Source organism: Anolis sagrei, chromosome 2 (assembly GCF_037176765.1).
Source record: "Anolis sagrei isolate rAnoSag1 chromosome 2, rAnoSag1.mat, whole genome shotgun sequence".
NCBI lineage: Eukaryota > Metazoa > Chordata > Lepidosauria > Squamata > Dactyloidae > Anolis > Anolis sagrei.
The window spans coordinates 11,126,150-11,139,344 of NC_090022.1; the positions used below are offsets into that span (position 1 = coordinate 11,126,150).

The window sequence follows — 13,195 nt, forward strand, 5'->3', positions numbered from 1 at the left end:
CCCCTTAACCCTTCCTTGCCCAGTGTTACACTGGAAGGAGGGGGAAAGAGCATCTCTCCAAAGCCCTGGATCCAAAGGACCAAAGATGAAGGCAGAAATAGAGTCATGGAAGAAAAAAGCCATATTCATAGGGCTGTTAGATATCTTCTCTCCCTGCCAAACCCTTGCTCCCCAACCCCACTGAACATTAAGGGGATTCCATTAGACTGGGGAGCAGAGGCATGGCCAATATCATGGAGTAATAAGGAGACATCCCCAGGCCGTCCCCAGTACAACTGACTGTAACTCAGTGAGGGGCAGATTTCCATCCACTGATCAGTAAAATAAAAATAGAGCCTGAAATAGATTTGCTGTGCTTGAGGTTTTGATGGAGCAACTTATGCCTTACACTGGAGGGAGGGGGAAAGAGGATCTCTCCAAAGCCCTGGAACCAGAGGACTGAAGATGATGGCAGAGATAGAATCATGGAAGAAAAAAATCTGTATTCATAGGGCTGTTAGATATATTCTCTCCCTGCCAAACCCTTGCTCCCCATCCCCACTGAACATTAATGGGAATCCATCAGACTGGGGAGCAGAGGCATGGCCAATATCATGGAGTAATAAGGAGACATCCCCAGGCAGCTGCAGTGTCCAGGGAGCAGAGCAGAGCCTCCACCCACAACAGGGAAAGAGGCCTCATCCCAGGCTCAAGGCCCAGGGCTCCCTTTTCCCAAGGAGGAGGAACACAGGCTTGGGTGGGAGAGACAACAATACAGATTTAAAGATGGGCTGAAAGCCAACCTCAAAAACTGTGGCATAGACACAGAGAACTGGGAAGCCCTGGCCCTTGAGGGCTCTACCTGGAGGTCGGCTGTGACCAGCAGTGCTGCGGAATTCAAAGAGGCACAAATGGAGGATGAAAGAAAAAAACGTGGCAAGAGGAAGGTGCGTCAAGCCAACCCTGACTGGGACCGCCTTCCATCTGGAAACCGATGCCCTCACTACAGGAGACCTCACTACCTCTGAGGATGTTTGCCATAGATGCAGGCGAAACATCAGGAGAGAAAGCCTCTAGAACATGGCCATATTGCCTGAAAAAACTTACAACAACCCTTGACATGTAGCTGATGAACAAGCACTTCCATTCATTTTTGCTGACTTTGGTAAAGTTTCTTCTTTTAAAAAATATCTCCCTTATTTATTTCCATGGTATTTAAATACAATGAAGATTTCAAGCTGATGTTGTGTCTGCTGCCATTAGTTATTTAATTTGACACTTTTTTCTCACAAAATAGTATCCTTGATCATACAGCAGCTGCAATAAAACAGTCTTTGTTTAAACTTCACAAAATAGGTGCATTACATCTTTGCACTCAAACTAATGGTCAGTTTGCCTGAAAACATAACATTTCATAACCATTCTCTTTTTATATGTCAAAAACAGTTACGTTGCAGAAGAGATGCAAAACTGCAATCTGGGAAACCAGCTTGAAAGCATCTGGATCAGAATCAAGGAATGTGGGACTCATCCCGCCCCCACGTAGTTTAAAAGCTGCCTTCGTTTGGAAAGATTACCCTGTGCGCAGCATAAGGAAAAAGGGAGGTATGCACGTGTGTAGCACATTTGTGGCAATAGGAGGAGGAGGCATGTGCCTCCCTCACTGCTTTTGCCATGCATGCATGCCTCTCTTTCTCCTTTTGCCACATGCACGGTAACTTTTCCACAGCAGCTTTTATACTACATGAGGCGAGATGAAAAATATATATCAAAGGAGCAGCAGAGTTGGTAATTGTCTGGAAAGGCATCCGGTGCATGGGCAAGAGGTGAGGGTCCTGGCAGAAAGGCATGAGGACTAAAGACGGGCTTTTTTCAGCCACATGCCTTCTTGCCAGGACCCTCACCTGAGTATAAGCCGAGGGGAGGTTTTTCATCCTAAAAAAGGGCTGAAAAACTTGGCTTATACTTGAGTATATACAGTATGTATATATTTAAAATAAGTGTCATGACAATCGTATTTAACCCTCTCAAGGATTATCATAGGTGGGGTCCAACAATAGGTCCCCACCTTAGGGATTTAAATGATAAGAAAGAGGACTGCACCAAATCTTACGCTGAACTTCTCAAAGCATTCTGTTTGAAATCAGATGTTTACGCACAAAGACTGACCACGAGAAAGGCAGTCCAGTCCCATGGTGATGCCAGTGTCCAGAGAAGCAAAAGAGTTCTCCAATACCATCCCAGGTCAAACAAAGCAAAATAATCATAATAAAAAATGAACAAGAGTTCAAAACCAAGAAGAGAGTTGTCTAAGAGATCAGTCCAAAGTCAAGCCAAGTCCCACTTGAAGCCAAGGGAACCACACATGTTCATTGGGAAATGTTGAATGTTTCGTCTACTGCACCAGAATGTCCAGAACCTGCCATTTCCCTGTTGTGACAGATTTTATTAGTTTTGTCCCAGCTCTTTGGATGGTTTCTCTCCTGTATGTAGTCTCTGATGGTTTAAAAAGTATGAACCCCGATAAAAAATATTTCCCACATGCCTGGCCTTTGTTTGTTTTTTAACCTGTGAGAATTCTGTGGTGCTTTGTAAGGGATGAAGTGTGAGTAATACATTTCCCACAATCTGGTCATCTGTATGGTTTTACTCCTGTGTGAATTCTCTGGTGGTTTACAAGGGATGAATTCTGAGTAAGAAATTGTCCACAATCCTGACATTTGTACAGTTTCTTTCATGTATGGATGATCTGGTGTTTGACAAGTGATAACTTCCAAGGAAAACGCTTCACACACTCCTAGCATTGGTATGGCTTTTCCTCTGTGTAGAGTCTTTTGTGCTTCACCAAATCTGAACTCCAAGCAAAACATTTCTCACACTTCTGGCATTGTTATGGTGCCTCTCCCATATGGAGTCTTTTGTGCTTCACCAAGTCTGAACTCCAAGCAAAACATTTCTCACACTCCTGGCATTGGTATGGCTTCTCTCCTGTGTGAAGTCTTTTGTGGCTCAACAAAGAGGAACTGCAGGCAAAACATTTCCTACACTCCTGGCATTGGTATGGCTTCTCTCCTGTGTGGAGTCTTTTATGCTTCACCAAATCTGAACTCCAAGCAAAACATTTCCCGCACTCTTGGCATTGGTATGGCTTCTCTCCTGTGTGGAGCCTTTTGTGACTCACCAGGGCTGAACTGTCAGCAAAACATTTCCCACGCTCCTGGCATTGGTATGGCTTCTATCCTGTGTGGAGTGTTTTGTGATTCACCAGGGCTGAACTGTCAGCAAAACATTTCCCACAGTTCTGGCATTGGTATGTCTTTTCTCCTGTATGGAGTTTTTTGTGTGTCACAAAGTGTGAACTGTCAGCAAAACATTTCCCACAGTCCTGGCATTGGTATGGCTTCTCTCCTGTGTGGAGTCTTTTGTGCCTCACCAAGTATGAATTTAGAGCAAAACATTTCCCACACTCCTGGCATTGGTGTGGCTTCTCTCCTGTGTGAAGTCTTTTGTGCCTCACCAAGTGTGAATTTTGAGCAAAACATTTCCCACACTCTTGGCATTGGTATGGCTTCTCTCCTGTGTGAAGTCTTTTGCATTTCACCAGGGCTGAACTGTCAGCAAAACATTTCCCACACTCCTGGCATTGGTGTTGCTTCTCTCCTGTGTGAAGTCTTTTGTGCCTCACCAAGTATGAACTGCCAGCAAAACATTTCCCACACTCCTGGCATTGGTATGGCTTCTCTCCTGTGTGAAGTCTTTTGTGCCTCACCAAGGCTGAACTGTAGGCAAAACATTTCCCACACTCCTGGCACTGGTATGGTTTCTCTCCAGTGTGAAGTCTTTTGTGTGTCCCCAGGGCTGAACTGTCAGCAAAACATTTCCCACACTCCTGGCATTGGTGTGGCTTCTCTCCTGTGTGAAGTCTTTTGTGCCTCACCAAGGCTGAACTGTAGGCAAAACATTTCCCACACTCCTGGCACTGGTATGGTTTCTCTCCAGTGTGAAGTCTTTTGTGTTTCACCAAATGTGAACTGGAAGCAAAACATTTCCCACACTCCTGGCATTGATATGGCTTCTCTCCTGTATGGAGCCTTTTGTGGCTCACCAAGGCAGAACTGTAAGCAAAACATTTCCTACACTCCTGACATTTGTACGGCTTCTCTCCTGTGTGGAGTCTTTTGTGTTTCACCAGGGCTGAACTGTCAGCAAAACATTTCCCACACTCCTGGCATTGGTATGGCTTCTCTCCTGTATGGAGTCTTTTATGCTTCACCAAGTCTGCACTGCGAGCAAAATATTTCCCACACTCCTGGCATTGGTATAGTTTCTCTCCTGTATGGAGTATTTTGTGCCCCACCAAGTGTGAACTGCGAGCAAAACATTTCCCACACTCCTGGCATTGGTGTGGCTTTTTTTCTTTGTGAAATCTTTTGTGCCTCACCATGTCTGCACTGCGAGCAAAACATTTCCCACATTCCTGGCATTGGTATGGCTTCTCTCCTGGATGGAGTTTTTTGTGCCTCACCAAGTTTGAACTGCGAGCAAAACATTTCCCACACTCTTGACATTTGTATGGCTTCTCTCCTGTGTGGATTCTTTTGTGCCTCACCAAGTGTGAATTTTGAGCAAAACATTTCCCACACTCCTGGCATTGGTATTGCTTCTCTCCTGTGGAGAGAAGATATAGATATGGATATAGATATGGAAGAAAAGAAGATATAACTGCTGTCCTCACTCCACCCCTTGTTTGACTGCCTGGAGCGTCTAAGTTGTTGTTGTCTATTTAAAAATGGACACTCTTTGACTGACTGGCGCCTCTAAGGGAAAGGTGCTCCAGAGGCTTCCTGTTCCTCAGACCAATCTCTTTTTTTTTAATTCTGCCTCCTTCTTTCTGGGAGAATGGATGACTTTTCCCTTTACATTCCAATGCTCGCCTTTTTCTCTAGCTAAGTCTTTACCTTGCTACCACACATTTCACAATCGCTCCCTCCTTTTCACTTCTCTCCCCCCACCTCTGGTTCTCTCTTCCCATGTTCAATTAAGGTTGGATTTTTCTGCTCCAACATAGAATGTCCTATAACTAATTTCAGAGTGCTAGAGAGATTGCATGACAAAGCTGGAAAGATACAAGATAGTGACTGTAAAAAAAGGGGAGAACAATAATGAAGGCAGAGAAGGGGACAATAAAAGGAACGTCTGCAGAACTCAACCAGATATAGTGACCACGTAACACCACCCTGGAGAGAGTGGATATTGCCTCCTAACCATCCCGGTTTGTGAGGAGTGAGAAGATAGTGTCTAGATCTAAGGAAGTAATGCTACCCCTCTATTCTGTTTTGGTTAGACCACATCTGGAATATTGTGTCCAATTCTGGGCACCACAATTCAAGAGAGATATTGACAAGCTGGAATGTGTCCAGATGAGGGCGACTAAAATGATCAAGGGTCTGGAGAACAAGCCCTATGAGGAGCGGCTTAGGGAACTGGGCATGTTTAGCCTGAAGAAGAGAAGGCTGAGAGGAGATATGATAGCCATGTATAAATATGTTAGAAGAAGCCACAGGGAGGAGGGAGCCAGATTGTTTTCTGCTTCCTTGGAGACTAGGATGCGGAACAATGGCTTCAAACTACAAGAGAGGAGATTCCATCTGAACATTAGGAAGAACTTCCTGACTGTGAGAGCCGTTCAGCAGTGGAACTCTCTGCCCCGGAGTGTGGTGGAGGCTCCTTCTCTGGAAGCTTTTAAGCAGAGGCTGGATGGCCATCTGTCAGGGGTGATTTGAATGCAATATTCCTGCTTCTTGGCAGGGGGTTGGACTGGATGGCCCAAGAGGTATCTTCCAATTCTTTGATTCTATGATTCTATGATTCTATGACTGTGCTCCAGAGGGAAGATGGTGGTAATCCAAATGCTGCAATCACAGAGACCTCTTGGAAATACCATTCTGTGGACTGTCCCTTTGTTCAGCCAATTGCTCTGGTTCCAATACCAATATAATTCTTCATGGCTTTTACAAGGGAGCTGCAACTTCTTCACATATGAGAATTTAGGGAAGTGGCAGTGGATATATAAACTATTTCCTGACCTTTAGGGTGGAATAATTATACAGAGTGTTTCAAAAAGATGGACTCAGACTGATTTCTGCAATTGTGAATCTACCATGAATGACACTCTCACCACTTGAAAGAGAGGGGCATAGAGTTTGATTACTGCTATATGCCTCTCCCAGTGCACAAAAAGCCCAAGCCCCAGTTATTCACAAGCACAGAACATAAGCCCTGCCTTGAAGACCCTCAGTGATTGAGATGATTTCAGAAATTACTTCCACCAGGGCGCTGCTGATTGGGATCCTGCATTTTGAAATAGAAATCCCCATCAGTGAGGGAGCCTTACCAAGAGAGTCCACCATCCCACGAATCTCCTCCATGGTCTGCACGTGCAAGGCCTTCTGACCAGGATTCAGGAGAGCCCACTCCTCCAAAGAGAAATAGACATCCACGTCCTCAAAGGCAATTGGACCCTGGTGGAAAAAGAACACATTTCCTTCTCACATCAGGGAAATTAAGAAAAATGCTTACAACAACAACAGCAACAACAACAACAATAATCTTTATTTATATCCCGCCACCATCTCCCCAACAGGGACTCAGGGCAGCTTACATGAGGCCAAGTCCAAACAATATATTACAGTAAAATAAAACCAAAAACATAGGCAACAACATCATAATTACATAAAAACATATGAATACATTAACAATATAACATTACAATAAACACAATCACAGTGACAGTGGATGGGCCACATGTGCAGGATAAAATGTTAAAAAACTCGGGTGAGATAAGAAGAGGAGCAAGTTATTTGCAAGAGGGAGCTCATAAAAAACGCAGGGTTGTGAAACCAAACTTTCCAATTAGGGGGGTGTGTACTCCAGTGACAGAAGCGTTGAGGGAAGCAGTAGTGTCATGTTGTGCCCCTATTCACCAAAGGCACAGGGAAAGAGCCAGGTTTTAAGGTTCTTTTTAAAGGTTTCTAGGGTAGGGGCTTTCCTGATCTCTCCAGGTAATGAGTTCCAGAGTTGGGGAACCACAGAGGAGAATGATCTCTCCCTTGTGCTCGCAAGACTAGCTTGTGAAACTGACAGGGGCAAAAGGACGGCCTCCCCCAAAGATCGAAGGGCCCGGATTAGTTCATGGAGAGAGATACGGTCAAGAAGGTGGGGGGGGGGGTCCCTAACCGTTTAGGGCTTTATAGGTGATAACCTGTACCTTGAATTGGGCCCGGAAAATAAGTGGCGCTACTTAAACAGGGGGGTCGACTGCCCCTTGTAACTAGCCCCAGTTATTAATCTGGCTGCTGAACGTTGGACAAGTTGTACTTTCCGGGCCGTCTTCAAGGGTAGCCCCACGTAGAGTGCATTGCAGTAGTCCAGAGGTAACTAAGGCATGGACCACCATGGTCAAGTCAGACTTCATGAGGGAAGGTCGTAGTTGGTGCACGAGTTTCAATTGTGCGAAGGCCCTCCCAGCCACCGCCGACACCTGCGCATCAAGCGTCAGCGCTGAATCCAGGAGGACCCCCAAACTGCGGACCTGTGACTTCAGACATGATTTAGGTTTCTGTTGATTCTATCTTTTGTGTTAAATAATGGCTTCAAACTACAGGACGTGAGATGCCACCTGAACATGAGGAAGAACTTCCTAACTGTGTGAGCTGTTCAACAGTGGAACTCTTTGCCCCAGAGTGTGGTGAAGGCTCCTTCTTTTGATGTTTTTAAGCAGAGCCTGGATGGCCATCTGTCAGGGTGCTTTGATTGCTATTTTCCTGTTTCTTGGCAGGGGATTGGACTGGATGACCCATGAGGACTCTTCCAACTCTAGGATTCTATGCTTGAGCCTGGAACCAGTGACCCCAGGTAGCTCCCTTCCTCCTCTCCCAGGAATCCTTCTGCTTACCTGATTCAGTTCCACTCGATCCCAAAGGGGAAGAATCGGCTGAGGATTCGGCAACAGCATCATTCCAGCCTCTGGGAGAGAGAGAGAGAGAGAGAGAGAGCAAGGTGTGGAAAACTGATCACATACTCATGTCTCAGAGGTGACAATTACAGTCCTAAAAAGAAACCTATGAGGAAATGGCTCCATGAACACTGGAGCGTTCTCCAGCTCAGGAATATGTAAATTTTTGAGTTTAGGCCATTTTATCTCAAGCAGTGCTTTAAGTAGCTTGGATTGAAAGTAGTACTGGGCTTGGTAGTTCAATGGACTAAAGTTATTCTTTGTGGTCTGTTTGTTTACCATCTCAGTCTTAGGGCTCATCATAGGGCCTGTCCAGACAGGACCTTTATTGCGGTATCAACTCCAATAAAGGAGGGGTTGTCTAACCACAAGGAGAGCCAGCCGAAGCTTGTAATGGAGGATAGGTAAGTTTTTATTACCTTTCTAAGAGGTCTGGGGGCTTGGGGGGAGGTCCTCCAGATGTTCTCTCAGGGGAGTCCGAAGATAACATCTGGACACCTACCCCAGAAATTATACGCTTCTGGGATAAAGGCCTGTCTGGATGCGGCCTTAGCTTCTTACCCTCCAATACTGCAGTCCCATCTCTTTCCTGCTTGAGCTCCTTCTGCCTGAGACTCTGGGTGGTGTCTGACGGAGGTTTCTCCAATTTAGAGACATCAGGGAGGACTTCAATGTAGTTATTTTGGGCCTGGAAAAGTACAGAGTATTCCAGAAGTAGTATGGAGAAAGATCAGGGTCTTCAAATTTGAGTAGAGCAGCAACTGAGCTTACAGTGGACATGGAGGTGAAAGCAGGAGGGGCAGAGAAGGGGGGGGGGGAAGAGGCCGCGGGAGCAGGGTCTGACTTCTCCCTCACATCTGCCTCATCTTGGAAGGAAGGCAGGATGTATGTTTAATCTCTCCACCAGTCCCAAGGTGAGTGAAGCCAAGAAGCAATGCTCTCACCTGTCCTTCCTGCTTCTCGTCCTCTGCCCGACTCAGGAGGAAGCCTTCCGCCAGGGCCACCGCCTGGGAAGAGGTCTCTGCCCCACACTCTCGGACCCAGCTCCCCATCTCTGGGGGCAGGATGCTCAGGAACTGCTCCAGGATCACCAGGTCCAGCATCTCCGCCTTGGTGTGTTGCTCTGGCTTCAGCCACTGGCGGCAGAGAGAGTGGAGGCGGCTGCAAACCTCTCTGGGTCCCTCGCCCTCTCGGAAGGAGGAATGCCTGAAGTGCTGGCGCTGTGTGTCTGAGATATAAAGGTCCACACTCTGGGACTTACGTTTAGTTCTTTCCCAGGATGCTCCATTGCTCCCAATTCCTGATTCAGGTCCAGGTGAGTTGGGTCTCTCCATGTTGGAACGACTGTTGGATGAAGAAGAAAATTGGATCCAAGATGCTTTTCCTCCCACTTCTTTCTAGGGAAAGAAATCCCTGAACAGGCTCGACTCCAAAATGTTCAGCCAACAATCACATTTCCTCTGTGAAAGAAAGGCAGAATTAGACAACTGGCTTCCCGGGGGGGGGGGGGGGGGCTTTTTCTTGGAGAGTAAAAAAAACCACAAGCCCTTTATTTATTTATTTGGAAAGGGTTAGCAGAACTTAGAAGTGTTTAAATGCTGAAATGCAAACCTAAAGACACAAGATGCTCTGTTGTCAAGTACGCCCAGGAAGTACCCAGGGTGGGTTAACACCCAAAATGTAACAATAATGTGTGTGTTTACGTAGTTTGTAGAAGGTTATCAGTTAGAGACACTGAAGTACCAAAATATGAGAAAAACATGTTTTTGAATGGTTGATCCGATAAGAGAGGTGTGTGCCCATGACACAGCGAAAAGACATGTATATAAGGAGACTGAAAGATCCAACTGTCCGAGACAGCCTTCTTTGAAGACACTGGTCTGTCTTTGCTGTTTCTCCCTGTGTGGCTACACTTGAAATAAAGAGATTTTGGCTTCACCTACGGAGACTGCTTGCCTTCTGTCGCCCACCTTGGGGTGCCTAACTAAAGGGGTACCCTTCAATTTCAGGTAATGCTGGGCCCTCTTTCCACTTGGGCCTCTGCTTCTCCGGCCTCCAGACCCACCTGGCCTCCCATTGAACTCCTATTCAGTCCCAACCCACACTGGATCCCCCCCGTGATTCCTTCAGCCGATGCCTCATCATCCATAGCCTTCCTTGTGAAGAAGAAACAAGAGACAAAAATCAATATAACGACTAAAGTAAAATACTTGTAAATCCAGATGGCAAACAGATTGAATTATTTAAAACTCCAGCCCTCCCTCCAAGTGTTTTGGGCTTCAGTCCCTCTTTGGGAAGAAGACTCACCGGAAGGAGAAGAAGCAGAAGGAGGAGGAGGAGGAGATGATGAGAAAAGAGACAGGCTCCAAGGAGGAGGACCACCTGCTGCAATGCAACCTGAGCCCTGCTACATGCACAATGGAGGACCTCCTTGCAGCAACACCAGAGGCACTCCAAGTGGCCAGATACTGGTCAAAGGAGATTTAATCAACTACCAAGCTTGCAAATTCTGTGTTTTGTCTGTTTGTTTTTGTTAAAAATGTAATACAAATGCCTGGTTGCTGATGACATGATAAATAAACTAAATAGGAGGAGGAGGAGGAGAGAGAGAGAGTCCAAAGGAACAGCCTCCCCTCTCCCTGCCGGGCAAGGAAGGGTGAAGGGGAAGGAGTTTGCTTCCTAGAGGGACAAGAAAGGCGGGTCTAAGGAAGCCACTTCCTTCCTGCCTCTCTGGGAACCACACTCCCTCCCCTTAACCCTTCCTTGCCCAGTGTGACACTGGAAGGAGGGGGAAAGAGCATCTCTCCAAAGTCCTGGATCCAAAGGACCAAAGATGAAGGCAGAAATAGAGTCATGGAAGAAAAATTCCATATTCATAGGGCTGTTAGATATATTCTCTCCCTGCCAAACCCTTGCTCCGCAACCCCACTGAACATTAATGGGAATCCATCAGACTGGGGAGCAGAGGCATGGCCAATATCATGGAGTAATAAGGAGACATCCCCAGGCGGCTGCAGTGTCCAGGGAGCAGAGCAGAGCCTCCACCCACAACAGGGAAAGAGGCCTCATCCCAGGCTCAAGGCTCAGGGCTCCCTTTTCCCAAGGAGGAGGAACACAGACTTGGGTGGGAGAGACAACAATAGAGATTTAAAGATGGGCTGAAAGCCAACCTCAAAAACTGTGGCATAGACACCGAGAACTGGGAAGCCCTGGCCCTTGAGGGCTCTACCTGGAGGTCGGCTGTGACCAGCAGTGCTGCGGAATTCAAAGAGGCACGAATGGAGGATGAAGGAAAGAAAGAAACGTGGCAAGAGGAAGGTGCGTCAAGCCAACCCTGACTGGGACCGCCTTCCGTCTGGAAACCGATGCCCTCACTGCAGGAGACCTCACTACCTCTGAGGATGCTTGCCACAGATGCAGGCGAAACATCAGGAGAATGCCTCTAGAACATGGCCATATTGCCCGAAAAAAACTTACAACAACCCTTGATGTTGTATTTTCTAAGTCAAACATGTAGCTGATGAACAAGCACTTTCATTAATTTTTGCTGACTTTGGTAAAGTTTCTTCTTTTAAAAAATATCTCCCTTATTTATTTCCATGGTATTTAAATACAATGAAGATTTCAAGCTGATGTTGTGTCTGCTGCCATTAGTTATTTAATTTTTTCTCACAAAGTAGTATCCTTGAGCATACAGCAGCTGCAATAAAACAGTCTTTGTTTAACATTCACAAAATAGGTGCATTACATCTTTGCCCTTAAACTCCTGGTCAGTTTGCCTGAAAACATAACATTTCATAACTATTCTCTTTTTATATGTCAAAAACAGTTACGTTGCAGAAGAGATGCAAAACTGCAATCTGGGAAACCAGCTTGAAAGCATCTGGATCAGAATCAAGGGATGTGGGACTCATCCCGCCCCCATGTAGTTTAAAAGCTGCCTTCGTTTGGAAAGATTACCCTGCGCGCAGCATAAGGAGAAAGGGAGGTGTGCACGTATGTAGTGCATTTGTGGCAATAGGAGGAGGCATGTGCCTCCCTCACTGCTTTTGCCATGCATGCATGCCTCTCTTTCTCCTTTTGCCACATGCACGGTAACTTTTCCACAGCAGCTTTTATACTACATGAGGGCGCGATGAAAAATATATATCAAAGGAGCAGCAGAGTTGGTAATTGTCTGGAAAGGCACCCGGTGCACGGGCAAGAGCTGAGGGTCCTGGCAGAAAGGCATGAGGACTAAAGACGGGCTTTTTTTAGCCATGTGCCTTCTTGCCAGGACCCTCACCTGAGTATAAGCCGAGGGGAGGTTTTTCATCCTAAAAAAGGGCTGAAAAACTTGGCTTATACTTGAGTATATACAGTATGTGTATGTATGTATGTATGTGTGTGTGTGTGTGTGTGTGTGTGTATGTGTATATATATATATATATATATATATATATATATATATATATATATATATAAAATAAGTGGCATGACAATCGTATTTAGCCCTCTCAAGGATTATCACAGGGAGCTTGCTTTCTGCTGCTCCAAGAACAGGACCCTTACTTAGGGATTTATTTGACAAAGGGACTATATCAAATCTTAGGCTTAACTTCTCAAAGCATTCTGTTTGAAATCAGACGTTTACCCACAAAGACTGACCAGGGGAGAGGCACTCCACTGGTGATGCCAGTGTCGAGATAAGCAAAAGAGTTCTCCAATGCCGTCCCAAGTCAAACAAAGCAAAATAATAATAATAATAATAATAATAATAATAATAATAATAATAAATGAACAAGAGTTCAAAACCAAGAAGAGAGTTGTCTAAGAGATCAGTCCAAAGTCAAGCCAAGTCCTACTTGAAGCCAAGGGAACCACACATGTTCATTGGGAAATGTTGAATGTTTCGTCTACTGCACCAGAATGTCCAGAACCTGCCATTTCCTTGTTGTGACAGATTTTATTAGTTTTGTCCCAGCTCTTTGGATGGTTTCTCTCCTGTATGTAGTCTCTGATGGTTCAAAAAGTATGAACCCCGATAAAAAATATTTCCCACATGCCTGGCATTTGTTTGTTTTTTAACCTGTGTGAATTCTCTGGTGCTTCATAACGGATGAGGTGTGAGTAAAACATTTCCCACAATCTGGTCATCTGTATGGTTTTACTCCTGTGTGAATTCTCTGGTGGTTTACAAGGGATGAATTCTGAGTAAGAGAT

General features: G+C 45.7%; 1 protein-coding gene and 1 pseudogene across 1 annotated transcript; both read right to left on the reverse strand.

Annotated features, from left to right (window-relative positions):
• Positions 1-13,195, reverse strand: part of LOC132766023 (zinc finger protein 93-like) — a 77,556-nt pseudogene that overhangs the window by 53,809 nt on the left and 10,552 nt on the right.
• On the reverse strand, positions 1,224-10,669 carry LOC132767763 (zinc finger protein 271-like). Its single transcript, XM_067465240.1, has 6 exons — positions 10,301-10,669; positions 8,938-9,453; positions 8,555-8,681; positions 7,934-8,004; positions 6,374-6,500; positions 1,224-4,647 (listed from the first exon to the last, which is right to left on the reverse strand). The coding sequence occupies exons 2-6, from the start codon at positions 9,325-9,327 to the stop codon at positions 3,215-3,217; spliced, it is 2,148 nt and encodes a 715-aa protein (XP_067321341.1). The 5' UTR covers positions 9,328-9,453; positions 10,301-10,669; the 3' UTR covers positions 1,224-3,214.